Source organism: Amia ocellicauda, chromosome 19 (genome assembly GCF_036373705.1).
Source record: "Amia ocellicauda isolate fAmiCal2 chromosome 19, fAmiCal2.hap1, whole genome shotgun sequence".
In the NCBI taxonomy this organism is placed as follows: Eukaryota; Metazoa; Chordata; class Actinopteri; order Amiiformes; family Amiidae; genus Amia; species Amia ocellicauda.
In genome coordinates this window covers 16,348,020-16,365,251 of record NC_089868.1, presented here as the reverse complement: position 1 = coordinate 16,365,251, position 17,232 = coordinate 16,348,020, and the positions used below count along the sequence as shown (strand labels likewise).

The following is a 17,232-nucleotide window of genomic DNA, read 5'->3' as shown; positions in this document are numbered from 1 at the left end:
GGCACCGTAAATAGCGACGTCCCCTTTGTGCACGTCCGGGGGTGTGGATACTCACATTGTCATTTTGGAAGTGGAGAAAGTTGCCCCCTAACTCCCCGTCATCCCGCGGGGTGCCAGGCGGATTGCTAATGCCACTTATGTTGTTTGGAGAATTCTGCAGAGATCAAGAAACCCAGGAATCAATACGGATTCCACTAATAAGCCCAAAGGATTATTAATGGGAAATCTTTCAAACAGTTTTTAGAAAGCACATAAAATATTAAAAAACAGAACATCATTACAGCTCAATATTTTAACTGTTCACTTATCAGGTAAGACAGTTCATGGTATGTGTGCCAAATAAACTGCAGTAACAAACTGGCTTAGCACAGAGCTGTACCACTAGAATCTGTATTAAAAATAATATATCTGCTTCTTAAAAGGTACTGGATATTATATATGTACACAGACACATTTAACACAAATTTACCTTAGGAAGTCCATCTATGTCACCTGACCCTGTACAGATTTTAAAAGAAAAAAGAAAATTACAATGTGCATTTATGTTCTCCGATTTTAGCATCCATATTTTTTTGTTAATGGTTTCACAGTTATTAACGATCCCACAAGTGCATTGATACTGAGAACGGCTACAATTCACATTGCGTCAGTCCTTTTTTATATCACTAAAGAAATGGTCTCTCTAAATTGGATAAATTCCTGCAGTAAAAGCAGCAAGTGCTATTAGCAAGAACAACTCCCTCCTCATAACAGGCTTACATTTCAGATCAATAGCATTGATGTTGTGTTTAGCGTCTGCTTTATTAAATTTTGCTCGCTCTCATTGAGAGCCTTGGCTTACCTAATGATCCGTTCATGTGGTGCGGCTCCATCCCGCCCATGCCCCCCATGGGGCCGTCCGAGCCGGGGCCCATCGGGAACTGGGGGAGGAAGAGAGACGGCAACGCTGTCACACGCCTGGCGCAGACAGCACGCATTACACTGACAAATGGCCTGGCTGGAGCTTCGGCTGACCCCATCAGGGAGCAACTCAATTAGGCCACACTCCCCGTGGGGTTAAAGGCAGATCACAGTGACCGGAAGGTGAAACCACCACTGTTTTACAGCCTTTGTCACTTTTTTTTTTTTTTTTTTTTTAATGATGCTCCCAACCACCATATATCACCAGATAACTGACAGATATGCGATTCTGAGGTTTAGTAATGCACTTTGGGTGACAGAGAGGAATTCGGATGTGATTTTAAAAGTGAGCAACACAGCATACCTCTAATCTTTTGTTTCTGCACTCCCCCCCCACTCACCCCTCTCTCCCTCCCTCCCTCCACATCTTGCCTGTGCAGCACTTCTTAAACTCTCCTTAACACACGCAGGGCTCTCCCTGGACCGTGTATCGAGGAAGCAGCCTCCCCAGTGAGTTTTAACAGCCCTATAGTAGGAATGGTTTCTGACAAAGAGTGGGATGTAATTAAATCAAACCAGTTATCGGAGTACCACTGTCGCTCTCAGCGTGTGGTTTACATAGATCCCTTTTTTTTTTTTTTTTTTATGAAGAGATGAAACTGCAGCAAGAGCCATACATTGTATTTGAATGAGTGAATGTGTCCCGACTCACATTTGTTCGGTTTCCTCCGGGTGGTACAGCATTAATCATTGTGTAGAGGTTGTCGCTGGAGTTCGTCGAATCTGAAAATATAAAAGTGTGTGTGAACGAGGCTGAGAAAGGTGGACTCAATCTGAATCCTCACCTCGCACTCATCTCCTTTGAAGAGCTCACGCTGTCTGGTTCATTAATTACATTTTGACAGACTCCCATTAGAGAGTAGCATAAACTTAAATCCTTTATACTCATACATGTTTACATTACAAAGCGCGTTTCTCATTTCTAAATGTGTGCGTCTGTGAAAGGGGGAGGGTGTCATAAATCCTCATGTCTGTTGGTCCTTCTTCAGTGGAGGACAAGTCTGTTGCTTTCATTTGCTCGGCGCCGATCAATAAGGGCGGCGGGAATGAATACAAAAATCTTTAAAACGAGTACCCGAGGGCACGCTGACGTAGGGGGTTAAATACGCACAGTGGGATTGGATGCAACTATTTCTCACTCGGCTCCTGACTGCGGAGGTCTTTGGAAATAATATTTGTGAACAGGCCCAGCCAGGAGCTCAGAGACTTCACTGGAAATCCCCTCGGCTGGAGCACTGGCCAGCGAGACGGCACATGATGTCATCGCTTCGAACATGGGAAACAGAGCTCAGCCAGTGGAGGGGAATATTGGTGGAAAGTATGATTTAGAAGGATGCTTAACAGCCACCTGGGGCACATTTTTATTTTATTTTATTTTATTGAGCATGGTCTCCCCCTATGAGCACAGTGCCGTTAAGATCTCAGTGTGAGTTATGGACCAGATGTAGTGGATGCAGGGTGATTCAGTGGTCGTGTGGGTGCTGTGTCCATACCTGCTGGACTGGGCATGATCGGCGTGCCAGGGGGACCTCCTCCACCAGGGGGACCCTGCAGATAACAGATTAACACACACACACACACATCACTGCCGGTTCGCTCTCCCCACACTGCAATAGGGCAGCCGTCCTGCTGCTGTCAGCAACAATGCCTTCTCCTGGTTCCACGCCAAGCACTAATCTCTCACTAAAGCGCTTGATGTGCTACACGACAGTTATGCACACTGCCCTGTTTACGCTGAAGGGAAGGAGGAGAGACACTCAGATGTGTGCAAATGGATGGGTGTCAAAATAAAGGCTTACATTTTACATCTCAAACCAATAGTGATTTTATGATTATCGGTATTGTTTATATGAACCAAAACAATTTCAGCTTGTCCAGTGTCTTGGTTATGCGAGGGCCAGGCCGTGTGCAGAACGCTGGCCCTCGGCTCCTCTCAGTCCGTGGATATTGAGGTAATCTGTGGCTCTAGGTGTAAGACTGTCTGATCTCTTGACACTCTGCAGAATCCACTGTGAACAGGATTACCTACAAGGTCTCTTATCATTCTCAGCTTCAATCGCCACCCAACCCGAGGAGGTGTCTCAAAGCCAACCTATCCCTATGCAGTGATCGCCACTCTCACATCTTTATAATCCTTCAATAATTTACAAAGATTGCATACAAACTAATCCAAATTAAACAAAAACGTTAGTTCTAAAGAACCTAAAAAATCCGGTTATGGGTGAAATTGGTTTCCTAAAACATGGTGAGGTAAAATTAAGTGATTTTTGTCTGAGAGCAAAGCCCACTGTGGACCTGAAGGGGTTAAGAGTGCCGTGTACAGCCATGCTGTTTTTCTCCTCATGTACCACTGGTTTCTGTGATACTGTAAGAAACTGGAGCACAGCCACTCGTTTTGTTCTAGTATCTGCAGCAGACAAGCTTATGTAAGTCCTTTCCCCAAATGGGATAAAGTCACTTTCCAAAGCTGAGCATACCTTGAAACGCTGCCAAGAGAACAGACAAGAAAAATAATGTTTTTCGCAAAGTAATATGATTTGGAGGACATGTATACAATTACTTTAAAAAGAAATGTATACACATTTAAATGTATATCTTACCACATATGTGCCCGGGGATGACGAAGAATATGGGATCTGAATACAAACAGGAAACATTCGGTTAGGTTTTTCTTTCAATTATTTCGATGATCTTTCTGAACACTGAACCGTGTCACGACATCTGTGCGTATCAGAAGCTTTCCTCAAAATAGACTTTTACCATTAAAATACTACTCAAAAACAAAAAAACATTGAATTACTTTATGTAAAATAAGGACACACAACAGCACCTATATCATTCAGGCAAGTCTCCCCTAAGAGGCAACATTTCAAAATAGAGTAGTTTAATGAAGGCATTTCCTTTTAAAGTTTTCCCTTTGTGTTAAACTTTTTGGCATGATACAGGAGATTTCCCTTTCAAGAGATTTAATCTGCTCTCCTGCTCACCTCCAAACGCTCTGGTTGAAGCGGCAGTCTTCTCCTCAACACGGTTATAAACTACCTCACATTCCTGCATAAAGGCTCGGCAGTGGTGGGGATTAAACCCAGGATCGTTACACTCTCTGCTCTGAGCTAATCTCTGTGTGCGCAAACCTGGGGTGCGGTTCTGCCTCGTGCTTTAGACATTCAATTGGATGTAGAGAGCACAGTCACAGAAATGAGAATGCTTTAATACACATTAGCATCGGAGAGAGTAACTCCAAACCTCCTCTGTACTCACTGAATTAGCATTGTTGGGATTAGGCCATGGTCTGCCTGCTCCTGGGCCCCTGATTGACAAAAACAAATCACAATGTTAGTCTTGTCCTCCATCGTGGCACAGTGTAATCAACCGGAGGAAGAACGCAAAAACAAAAACAAGAGCCCAAAAACAATTCTGTGATGGGTGGGAGCAAAACAAAGGAAGTATATCTTCTGCCTCGCTCCGAAAACACTTGTCTTGACACCCCCTGAACAAGAAAAAAAAACAACACTGCGTCTTACATGTTAATTCCAGGCATGCCAGGGCCTATTGAGTTGGGTGGAGGTCTCATTCCGCCGCCATAGTTCTGCAATGATAACCAAGGATCAGACTACCATAACGAGAAGAAACCCGAGAAGAGAAGAGAGAAAAAGAGGGTTAGTTTTGTGGGAAATGTACTGGGATGAAAAGATGTTTCTGAATGAAGCTTGACAATTAACATTTGAATGATGGGCTAGAAGGAGGGGGACCGGAGTGGGTGGGATGGCCATGATCAATTAAGGGCTTTTCAAAATTAAATTAAAACTGATGCCCCATTGACAAAGTAAAGGCGCTTTTTATTTATTTCCAAGTTATGAGCAGGTATGCTAGTAATGTTCCATATTAAGTTAACAACGCAAGTACACCACTGTCTTACAAACATCAAAATTCACTAGAAATTGTGATTAATTTTGTCATCACATCTTTGATGATCATGAAAGAATGTAAAGCTCTTACACACAAATGTACCACATATGTGTTTCTGTTAACAGTTCATCCTGTGGTGCATTTCATGAACAGGGGCTAAAAACATGGTTGTGCCCTCAGAAACAAACTAAGAGGGCACAAGTCAACTGTCTTTTCACTGTGGACAACACAGATGCACCCTGGCTAGAGGGATTCATAAACCTTGATGAGCCACAATTAGCACTCATTTCAGAAATCACAAGTTTTTTGGACATGATACGACGATGGTGTTAATAAAAAGCAGAAGAGAAGCAGAAGTATCCCACACCAAACAGAATGGAGTGACAAGATAGGACAGACAAAGGAAACCACACAGAGAAGTCACATTCTGATTTTCCAACACAAGCACACTAATGACCAATTTACAACCCCCTCCCCCAAGAGACGGTCACCAGTAATGTGTAATCTGCCAGAGGCAAATGTAAACAAAGGCAAGTGTCAACAGCTGTTCACGCCAACTGAAAATTCACCAATATAAATTGAACTTATTTTGCCAAACGCAACGCAAATTCAAACAGCTACAATTTCTGAATGGTTTGACTTCATCCTCAGAGTTTTATTCGCTTATCTGTGATGGCTAAAAGCATTTATTCAGCTAGGTTGTTGTAAGCCTTTGCCATCACTGTTGCTGTAACGTATGGCTGGGTTCTCAAAGAGGCTACATTGCAAGTCAAGAGTGACAGCCAAGTTGGAATATTAAAAAGAGTGATCAAGTTTCAAAGAACATTGTGTCAATCACATTAAAACTATTAAGGAAAAGTCTTGGCATTGCAGATACATATTTTAAGTGACATCTGAATTTAGATCAAATTTGAGAAAAACTCACTACCATGTACAGTTTTTGTAAATCCAATCTTACACTACTAAGTGGACAAGTGGAGTAGAGTCCTCAGAATGCAGAAAAAGTACAAAGCAAGCATAGTGAGTTACTGATGTGAGGATGACACCAGTCAGCAGCTGAGGGCCTACCTGGGGTCCTGGACCCATTGGGCCCATTCCTCTTGGGGGGTTCATTCTCTGCATTGGTCCTCCAATGTTAGGATGGCCTAAAAAAAACATGATGAGTTAACACACATCCTCAATGACAATGGGTAGACTTTTCTAATAAGAAAGGCAATAAAAATGTCAGTTATTCTGACCAATCCCTTCACCTCCTATCCTACTAGAGCTGAGTATTTCTGGAGCAGCTTGTCTCTTGAAGTCACTGGAATCAAGTCAATGAACAAACCCACCTGTGTGAGTTTAAACTTCCACAGCAATTCCTAATGATACAACGGTCTGCTTCAGCAAGCTGCTGAACTGATAAGTTGAATATGGTTGCTACAAACAGGAAGGAAAGAAAATAAAAGCCCATTTTTCTGGAGGGCAGGAAAATGGGAGCACAAGGCAGGGCCAGGTGACCTCACCTTGTTGCCGTGTGTGGTCCATTGTGTTGGGCAGCAGTGGCTGAGCACCTGGGACTCCGCCTGGAGGCTGTCAGAGAGAGAGAGAGACAGAAAACCAGCATCACCTCACAGCCCGACAGCTCTTCAGTGCTCACACGCTTCACACACACGCTTGACCCTGCAGCCCTCGCCACCCAAGGACCTGTCCTGCCTGCTACCACAACACAGGTCTGTGTTGCTCTACAGAATCAACACCCATATAAATAAAATTAAACTGAAGAAAAATTAAATGGATCATGTCTTTATTATTGTGACAATATTGTATTATTGACAGTTTTCTCACTTTTTGAAAAGTGTAAACATCTCTGTGATGATGAATCTCTGTGTAAATCTACCCTGGTGTTTATATCAAACCTTCATGTAACACAATCAAGAACACAGACATGCAGACAGGAAAGCATTCATTTAAAAAGGAGTGACCGCTTTCTTTCTAGAAATAAGAAAACATTTTTCCTTTACGTGGCTGATATGCATTTGGTTTAAGTTCAGTGAAGTTGTGATTTTGGCTGAGAAAGCAGAGTCATTTTGTTTTGGTGTGGTCTCACTTTACACATCAGTGCAGCTTAGGTTTGGTTACAGATAAATACCACTGTCCCAAGAAACCCACCCTGGAGTCAATCAAGTTTATAATAAGAGGAACAAGGCTCTTTTTGTTGTGTGCCCAGTTGAGATGGGGAAAAAAATACAGGTACAATCCAGGGATGACCTCGGTCACTTAACCCTGGAGTTGATCTAAGCATTCGATGGCTCATTTTGCAGCCTAATAGGTAGGATTAGATAGACCACCCTTTGTAATTTTAAGCAATTTGCCAAACATTTTCTATTCAGCCGATGCTTCCCAAGCACCATCTCAAACCCATATTAAACCTGAGTTAGTCCAACACTGCTCTAACGGTTTCTCAGAGAAGTGAAGTACGCCCTAAATATACAAGGAACTACGTTATCTATTCTAAATCGCTATTACTAAACATTGCTGGATAAAAAGGCACTAAGTATGTTATCAATATGACACCCTATGTCTTAACAAATAAAATGTTAATATCAGTAACACAGCCAAACAAATCGTATCGTATTTTAATGACACTGCCGTCCGCCTCAATGCACATAAATTATCTTCTCTGTTCCAGTAAGTCCACTTAAAGAAATTTGCAGACAGCTATGATGTAACCACTTTTGATTTCCACAGTGCTTTGTCCTCACTCATGCATCTTGTGTTATTTCAGTTTTACAAGCTGATACAGTACCTGGTTTCCCATTCTGATGGGGGGCCGGGGGCCTCCAGCATACCGCGGCGACATAAAAGGCTGTGAACACAAAGCACTGGTTATTGACACCTGCTCCCAGAACACGTCTTTTTATTTTCCCAAGCAGTACCTACATGCATATCAGAGAAGGAATACAATATATAAAAAACTAAAACTGAATAACAGGTAAGAACCTGAAATACACATCCAGTTTGTCACTTTGTACGGATTCTTGTTTTTCTTTTTTTTTTTTAACAGGTCTTCTGATCGGTGCTATGACAGACAGTGTATAAAACAGTTTCAGTTCTAATTTATTATTTTTTGCTTGAATGGTGTGAATAGTGATACACATTAACAAATATTGTTAGCAGCATGGCATACCTGGGCCAGGCATAAAAGTAGTTGTGTAGTAAGAACAAAACTACCATAAAGTTAGTTCCATAAAGACAGGACTTTCAACACAAATAATTTAAAATAACTTAAAATGATGGCCATATTACACTTCTGACATCAACACATCTGGTAACATCTTCACTGATTAAGAAGTTCTAAAAATTAAAGTTTGTAGTCTGATTGATTGTGGCTAGTAATAGAACCAATTAAACCCTTAATGTGTAGCCAATATTTATATTTGTACCGAAAAAAATGCATGCAAAAGCAAATAAAAAATAAAATGAAAGTGAAACGGGGAAAAAAACGGTCTGGTTATTTATAGTGCCGATTCATGACCCAAGACCAGTATACTGTATTCTACGAACATCTTGAGAAACAGGAGAGGGAATCTTTAAAGCCCCCCAGACTATAAGCGTGAATGCAAGCAGGAAGCCTCGCCCACGTTACCTGGCTGTGGGGTCCCATCATGTTGTTAGGGTTGTGAGGTGGTGGTTGTGCGTGTGGTGAAGGCTGAGAGCCAGGTGGTCCCTATGAGGTTAGAAAGCAAGAGGGTGGATTAGAGCAGAGCAACAGGGCGCGGAGAGAAGAGGATTTTATTTCTGACAGGGTGGCAGAGAAAGAAAGGCAGGAAAGTAACTGGAGCTTAGCAATGCGTCTTCAGTATCTGCTATTCTTATTGTGGTCCTGTAGCTCACGTGCTCCCAGCTGCCCGGAGTCTAGGCCAGAGTCGTGTTGTCGCTAGTGGCTTTGCAAAAATATAGGCGGTAACTCTGGGAGAGAGAGTGTCAGTCAAACCACAAGGCAAAGCCGTTTTCCAGTAAAAAGGCAGAGTGAGAGACATTGCTACATTCCACAGAGTTAAAAAATAAGTGAGAATTAAATCACTTTGTTGTGGTTAATTTCATTGCTGAATTCAGTTTTCCACAGCCCATAAAAAGGGAGAGGACAGATCAATCTTTTACGAATTTTCACATAATCCAGTTGCCACTTCTCTCTGCCATTATGGCACCCACAAGCTTTATGACACAGACCACAAGAGTGGATTTTCACTTTACATGGGCTGGAGAGAGGTAGAACCAAAGTGAAGTTACTTTCCCCTCTTTCATCATAAGCAGAAGCCTTGAAATTAAAAGGAAAATGCATAGCTGCCTGATGTACAAGTAGCATGTTATTAATTTTAAAAATGTATCCATTAAACTTGCAGGTGACACTGTTTTCTCCTTTCATGTAAGACACTATAAATTCCTTACATCCAGGCTAATTCTGCCTTAGTATGCAGTCTTTTCGTTTTCATTTGATATTTTGTTTTTGTTTAACATAAAACCACATTAGGGACAAATATTTGTCCTGGAATTACAGTCAGTGTATAAAAATCGCTGTCAGTGGTGAAATTAATCAATAGATATAAACTGCACCATGTAAATAAGAAATACTGCTGCACTGCAGGCTCTTCAACAATAATGATTTTCAAAATTCAATATTTTTTATTTGTTCTTATTTTAGCTTTACTATTAGCTTGTTAGTTCGAATAGATTAGAAAAAGGATCTCTTTTGCAGTTCATCCTCAAGCAGTCAAAGTGCTTAAGGAAAACAACAAGACGAACAAAAGCATAACCTAGCTAGTACTAAATTTAATCCATGAATTATAACATAAGTCATAACCACTTTGTACAGCGATTGAGAGTGTGGAAGTCTAAATGGTTGGTCTAAAGTCTTGTGTCTAGCAGTAATTTTGTCGATGAATAGCAGGGCTACAAGTGGAGTCAGAAAGGAGCCTGTGAGAGCCGGGGTGTTTTGACAGCTTTATCTCCTCTCATCGCCGGTCTTGAGGAGCAGGGAAAGCACATCAACAGCTGCTGTAAACCTGCTAGTGCACTGCCTTCAACAAGTGTTAGCGCTTAACTGCTGCCAGCTACAGCATGGTTTGTTACCACAAGCAATTTTCTTAATTAACAGACATTAATTAGCCATTTAGCAATTTTGCAAGCATTTGTTTAGCAGCTTCACCAAACATGAATACCACTGCGATAATAGTACTGATTAGAGGGTAGCCTAATTAACAGTACAGGAGCAGAGAAATTGAAATTACACAAATTAAAAAGGGAGGGGGAAACTATTGAAAGCGAATCACACGTGCACCTGCAGTTCCTTTGTACTGGTGAGAATTAGCCACAATGATCGCAGAGTGGCGAGACGGAAATTCAAAGATTTGTGGAGAAACATGGGAGTTGAAGGGGGAAAGCAATCAGAGGAGCATGTGCCACATCCTCAATGGGCTACTGTGAAGAACCGCGATGTTGTAAAACAAGACCGCGTTCAGAACAAAACCACAACACATCCACCTCTGAAATTCCAAGAAAGCCCTGCAATTAGGGACACGGCGTGTTCATTAGAAGAAAACCTCTAATCCGCTGCCCATTTCTCACAGTATTTGAGGTGTATTCATATTTCATGTAAATGAAAATAAAATCTACAACAAAATCTTACCATACTATTAAGACCAAGAATAAAAAACACCAACACTACATAAGCTTTGATGATAAACTTCAGTTTTTCGTTATTTTCCGTCCTGCGGCGGTTATATTGATTAACCTGAAACATTCTCCACAGCATTGAGGAGGGAAATAAAAAGCTATTAAACCCCCGATTCCCTTCCTCTCTAATACATCTCTAATCCACAGAAACATACACCCAAATGTGCTCTCTTAATTTATTGACCTCAGCTGAAATCCTGCAAGCGTTGTGAGATGTTAGTGAAAAGCAAGCACAAAGCAAGAGCATGAATGATCCCATTTTCACGTTTGCTTCAATTAGTCAATTCAGAATGCTACATCTCGTGGGGGGGGATCAGCTAATTCCGCATCCATTACACCTAATCCAGGCAAGCTGTTCTTTATGGCCAAACAAAAAGAAATGGAGACGCAACTTCAGATTTGCACTGGATACTTGTATGTAGATACTGTGCAATACGGAGGGAGTGAGGGGTGGAGAAACGGGGCTGTGCTGAAGAATTTCCATGTCAGCAGGTTTAATTTTTTTTTTTTTCTAGAGGGGGAGGGGAAATTACAATTTTGCGTCACTCTGCAATGGCAGAGACAAAGACAAGTATTTAATTGTGCCCTGTTTTTTAGATCTGTGTAGTGCTACAGTGCATTAAGTTCTTAGATTTTTCTGGTTAGGTCAGGGCATACACTCAAGTATGTATACAAAATGGATATAAAAATAAAATAAAAATGAAACAGACAAACACACACAAAACAAAACTCAATATAAACCAACATATTTAATCAAATCAAATACTGTCCTCTTAATTTTATTGGAAAATGCAGGAACAAAATCAGTTGCATGGATTCAAAAAGAGGAAAAGACTTCTGGCCTAAATGGACTGAAAGTGCTCACGTTTGAGCTACTGGATCTTTTACACGCTGGTGTCTGAGGAACCGTCTCGTCCTCCCAGGACACTCCAATCTTTCTGAAGCATCGCTTTGGCAGGCATCACGCAGCAATAAATTTGAGTCCTCCCGGCCGCTTTATTCCGATATGCTAATGCTTATGACAGCTACTTCTGGATAATGTAACTGCAGATGTACTCTACGTGAAAACATTCCTGCGAACACTGGCTGCTCTTTCTGCTCATTAGGCCGCCAGGGAGGAGCCCCGTGTTTTCAGAATGGAACAATAACAAGCATCTGAAACAAAAATGTGGCGACTTCCTCTCGTATCCCCAGAGGGGGCGTGGGGGGTGGGGGGGCATTCCACTTTAAATTAGGCTTTTAACCTTCCACTGTACGCACTGAAACGTTGTCTTTTGGTTTCTACAAGACAACGGAGTGAAAAACATTTTGTTCGGCTTCACGGGGATGGGCATCTGAAAATGAGGGTTTATGTAACCGCACACAGATAGAGGCTCGTTATGTTTCAGTGCAAGATTTTAAGGATATCTTGGAGAGTTCAGATATCAAGACCACAACCTCCACAACGTATTAGCGACTGAGCTGCAGGAAAACCTCACTATTACGTCCTGAGTTTCTCAGAATTATTGATTGCCACTCCTAAGGCTTCTACTTTCCTGGTCTGAATAACCCGATTCTACATCCGACTTGGTCTTATTATCCACTGGTAGCGGGACATCCCCAAATTAAATCTAGTAGAAAGCCTTCAGCTGTAATCTCAGTCTGACCACAAGCTATTTATTTCCATATTGGATATATTATCTGCATATTCCCTCTCTTGTATTTTAGAAGTGAGGTGCAAAATTGAGGTAATTTCTTAAAATGTGTAGGTAGCAATAATAATACATTTAGAAAATTTAAAATATTGCATGTGGTTGTAGATTGTTTTTTACACTCTACCCCTCTGTCCACACAAAGCACAAGAATTAGATCTCCAAAAGCAGGGAAAATCAGCTCCTTTTGTGGGGCATCAATTTAGCAAATTGTATTATATAAAGAATTCCAGTCCTGTCAGACAATGCCTCAATACCATGGTCTACAGACCATACAGATGCCCGGAGGAAAAAGAGCAATTCTCTGCTGTGACAGTCCAACACTAGAGGGCAGTGCAGCCCCACACACGCCTCCTCGGCTTTGTTATTGAACATATTTCACACTAACTGCTGATGCATGGCTAAACACTGAGGTAGACATTGATTTATGTGCAACTTTCCATTTCATCGGTGCAAGTAAGACCTCCACATCCCCTAGTGCAAATCATTTATAAAAGGCAAAAATCGGAATAAAGTTGAATCTTTTTGGCAAAGAGTCCTTCATACAGAGAGCTGCCTTCTGAGCATCTCTTGCTTCCCTTTTTTCCACAGCCTCGCAACAGCAGGACCCTCTCTGCCTCCCCACAGAGCCCGAGTGAAAGATACCAACACAAGCCATCAAGTGTCAAAGCTTCCTGTGAATCCTGCAGCCCTTCGTTCTTCTGTTTTGCGTGCGAGGGTGATGTATAACGGCTTACGAACGTCCTCCCGATGTGAGCTATTCAAGCCTGCACTGAAAACATCCTCCCAGCATATTGGTACTCTTGCCTCTGGCACTCCTCTGTCCTTGGCCCTGTCCCCTCTTTCACCTGAGGGTGACATTACTCAGAGCAGCCAGGCCAGCGTGCTATGGCCAGACACTAATCTCCATTTCACTGGATTTGCACCACAAGACGGATCTTCAGACTGCTGCTCTAAGTTCTTGGAAGGCTAGAAACAGTAGAAAGGTCAGCGTAGCAAACAAATGAGCAACTACAACTGCGGTGCGATGAAATTAATTGAGATCATGACAGACAAATTGCCACATTGCTCTGGATGATCTAAATATAATCGTACAAAAAGAGAACAGAACTATTTACAGTACTTTCAACTGCCTGTTGTGGAGAAACATTTTACAAACTACTGGGGTTCACTTTCCTCTTTCTATGTTCCACGGTGTAGAGAGTAAGGAGAAACACAGGCGCTTACCTGGAAGAACCCAGGAGGGATTGGTCCCCCTGGCATCCCATCGCTGGGAGGAATGTTTCCGAGCACCGGGCTGGGGGCCGCAGCGGCACTCTGAGGGAGACAAAGAACAAAGGGTCAGGGGTCGAGCTCCATGAAACCACAGCCTGCAGCGGGGCCGGCAGCATCAGCAGCCGTCAATACCGTGAACTGTCGTAATGCACAATGAAGATGTCCACAACTAATCTGAACAACATAAGGATGTCCATACGCATTTCCCCCCCAAAACGCTTAGTAATCAGATTACAAAAACAATTGTGTGTGACCTATATTTAAAGAAACAAAACCCTGAAGGACGAAAGCCCACAAAGTGCCATTTTAGTAAAGGAAAACAGATTGGTATTAATTTGCTTGGGCGTCTATTCAGGTTATGAGTAATAAACAAAATAAGTTCAAATTATAATATAAATACTTATGACATTAATAGCGATTATGATTATATAAACCATCCCTAGTTCTGTAGTACAGCCCACATCTCTTCTACCACTGGCTAAAGCAATGGGATTTCTGGCCTAATCTGGAGTCAAATAATTACGGTGCCTTTTGCACAGAAATGCGTTGCTTTTGAATGGCAAAACGTAAAAAACCCACTCACTCTAAAAGACCACAAAAGATGCATGCAAACCATTTGGAAAGCCAGTGAGCTATTAGTGAAGAGTTTAATCTAAACAGTCAAAAGTTCTGATGACAGTCCAGACTAAACTAATGCAAAGTGACAAAGACTCCCCTGAAACTACTTCTCTAGGTAAACAAACTTGTGTGAGACTACAATGCAGTTACACCCTTCAGTAATCTTGTAATAAAACTGCATTCTGTGTGATTCTCAGATTCATTCAGTGGAAGACGCTGTGACACTTCTCCATATTGCAGGTTGGTTGCCATCAGAATTGCACATGAATAACCAAGCGGAACATACAAATGGGCCTGTCAACCGAGAGATTGGAGTACTTACATGAAATAAAACTGTAAGTGCAGATAAATTTATGAAAACCAAAGCAAAGCATATTGCCTTTGAAGTGCTAATTACTGTCACAGCAGGGGACAATTTCATAGCTATAAAAATAGTTTGGGCTAACTAAAAGGAGTTATCACTTAGAAAATCCTCTGTCAAATCAAAACAAATTTGGTTCAGTAAACTAAGTGTGCATATTTACAGTAATGTAGATATTAAATTTACTGGCTTGCTTCCCTTTTCAACAGGATTTTACAGATATAGGCTAAGCCAGATCTCTTGTGGATGAATCTCAGATTTCATAATTAAGACCTACAAATCCACACTTTCTACAAAACATTAATTGCAATGCAAACAAACGCATGGTGTCAGATGCAGACGTGAACATCAATGAACAGGAAGTCAAACAAATACTTGAAGTTAGTCCATAATTAGATTCAACATAGAAGAGCATAAACCTTTATAGTGATCAAAGGCCTTCTTTGACACATGACAGATGGATATACAACATTCAAGCTGTTCATGAACTCTCTTCTACACCCTGAGCATGTTCAAGGATCATCTCCTCTTCTGCCATGCAACACAAGTCCTACAAGAAATTGTTCTGGAATCTTGAAACTTGGGGTTCTCTTTTTTTGTCTCTTCGCGGAGGAGTGAGCGTGCCTATTCTACACCTATCTAAAATCAACCCAATTGTTTAAAAACCATTCAACAGTTTCATATCCAGATCACACAATGACAGGCAATGACCTCAGAGAGCCCAAGAGGGAGCTAACCCAAATACCCAGGCTCCAGGGAGGTTGCCGTCCTTCACAATAACCTTGCCCGAAGACTATGTCACCAAAAAAAGAAAATGTTTTCCAGGGTTCTTTATGAAATAGGCTTCTCTTTCCCTGGAGGCTGGAGATTTTCCTCTAACCTCTGTAACAGTGCGGCGAGGGTGCTGGCAGCACAGCGGGCCCCTGCTTCTTCTGAAAGTGTGAAAATCAACCTCATACTGGTGCTTAAAACCAGACCGAAATAAAATGTAAAAAGTCCTTTGTTTTACTGGCCAGCAGAGGGCAAAGAGATCATCACAAGCCCCTGGAAGTTGATCAAGACTTAATTCTGGATCTCCTTCTCAGGAAACGTGACTCGAGCCACTTCAGTACTTCTTAGCCCAGTATTTTTTATTAAGTGTTGATTCCTTACACTGCCCATGATATTAAGAGACTCAGACTCATTCTCTGGCTAATTATACCTCTCATATCTGGCCTGGGTTTGATACTTGCTCCACTACAAAGTGGGACCTGCTTTTCCAACACTGACTAGCCACTACACCTGAAATACTCCAAGATCTGCAACAGGAACCACTGCTTCATGGGTCTCAAGCCAGGCTGCCCAGTGTGTGATTGTGGGACTTGGCACATGGTTATCAGTACCTCTCACATCTATTGCAGAGCCACAAGACGCTCTCAGTTTTTACTTGCAGTTGATTCACAGACGGTAAACACATGCTGTACCAGAAATCGAACGAGGGCTGGAGTGCGCCAGGGAGGAGCGCAGCATTCAGAGAAACCTCAGCCCGTGTGGCAGTGTTTACAGCATGCATCTGGATGTGCTTTCCTCTTTTTGTTCACCTACACACAGCACCAACATTTTTCTCCTTTTGTCCAGCACCCGCGTCATTGGAGTTGAGTGAATAAGCATGCTTTGTTTCCATTTACCTTGTCCTCCTGATATCCCTTTTGTTGTGGTTAATCTTCCACCCATCCCCCCCCCCCCCACGCGCTGCAATGCCCTGCTGCTGCTGTTGTCCTGACAATCTCGAGTTGTGTAGCACATCCTAGCCATGACCGCAAGGCAATCCACCACCAGCACACACGCACTAATCTCTCCAAAGCCCCCCCCCCCACCCCCTCCTCATCCATCCTCACTCAGATAGTCTATATAAACATCCAATAACCTCTGGCACGACACATGAAAGCCACCTTTTCAGAATTATCTTCCTGTGGTTTTATTTGTATTGAGATGCACAGCACTTGACGCCAAGCAGAGAACATGACAGTGCACTTCATGGATAGGAAGAGCCACTGTGAGTGTAATCGGACAACTTGCTTTGCTACCACGAAAGAAACGACTACTCTGGGTTTGGTTTAGGCTGAGCACACAGGACGACATTTGCACACAATGGAAATGCAGGTTTCACTTCGGAATAAAAACAGAGTGGCTGAAAAAAAAAAGCCAGTGGAACATCACTGAAGACAACAGCAGCAGTTTCTGGAAAGTGAGGAGGTATCTCATCAACAGTCTGGGAGAGCTCACCTTGCCCTGGTCTGTAGGTTCTCCCCTCCGTGGCTGTCCGTCACAACCTGCAGAGCTGAGCTGCTAAAATGAGCCGCGAGTCTGAACAGGAAATGGACTCAGTTCTGCCAATCTATCACCCGTATGCCCTGTGCTCCTCTAAAAACATTGACAAGCTTAAATCCATTTCTGTCATCAGATTCCCATTACTGCCAAAATAATGGTTTGGATTTTAAAACTGAACCAGGGCAGTGGACTGCGATTTCACATGGGCCGTCTAATTTGATTTAGCCTAGGTTCCTTATATTTGGTTTCATATTTGTTGTTGGATGCATGTTAGCCACTGATGCTGAGTTTCAGAAACAGTGGGGGGGATTTATGACCTCAGTGAGGTTGACCCAGGTAAGTAAGTGTCTTTTGCTATCCAGTATTATTGTTGAAGGTGGATGCTTGCGGTTT

The 17,232-nt window shown here is 42.3% G+C and overlaps 1 protein-coding gene across 4 annotated transcripts in view; it reads right to left on the bottom strand.

Annotated features, from left to right (window-relative positions):
- Nucleotides 1–17,232, bottom strand: part of LOC136714256 (single-stranded DNA-binding protein 3) — a 57,343-nt gene that overhangs the window by 2,209 nt on the left and 37,902 nt on the right. Inside the window, exons 5-17 of one of the 4 annotated variants that reach the window (XM_066691640.1) lie at nt 13,503–13,592; nt 8,498–8,578; nt 7,658–7,717; nt 6,375–6,441; nt 5,938–6,014; nt 4,485–4,573; nt 4,222–4,270; nt 3,561–3,596; nt 2,454–2,508; nt 1,613–1,683; nt 842–920; nt 470–498; nt 56–154 (exon numbers count right to left, since the gene is read on the bottom strand). In XM_066691640.1, coding sequence (XP_066547737.1) covers nt 56–154; nt 470–498; nt 842–920; nt 1,613–1,683; nt 2,454–2,508; nt 3,561–3,596; nt 4,222–4,270; nt 4,485–4,573; nt 5,938–6,014; nt 6,375–6,441; nt 7,658–7,717; nt 8,498–8,578; nt 13,503–13,592 — 882 coding nt within the window. The remainder of the gene's footprint in view (nt 1–55; nt 155–469; nt 499–841; nt 921–1,612; nt 1,684–2,453; nt 2,509–3,560; nt 3,597–4,221; nt 4,271–4,484; nt 4,574–5,937; nt 6,015–6,374; nt 6,442–7,657; nt 7,718–8,497; nt 8,579–13,502; nt 13,593–17,232) is intronic. The other 3 variants (XM_066691641.1, XM_066691642.1, XM_066691643.1) reach the window with 3 other exon arrangements.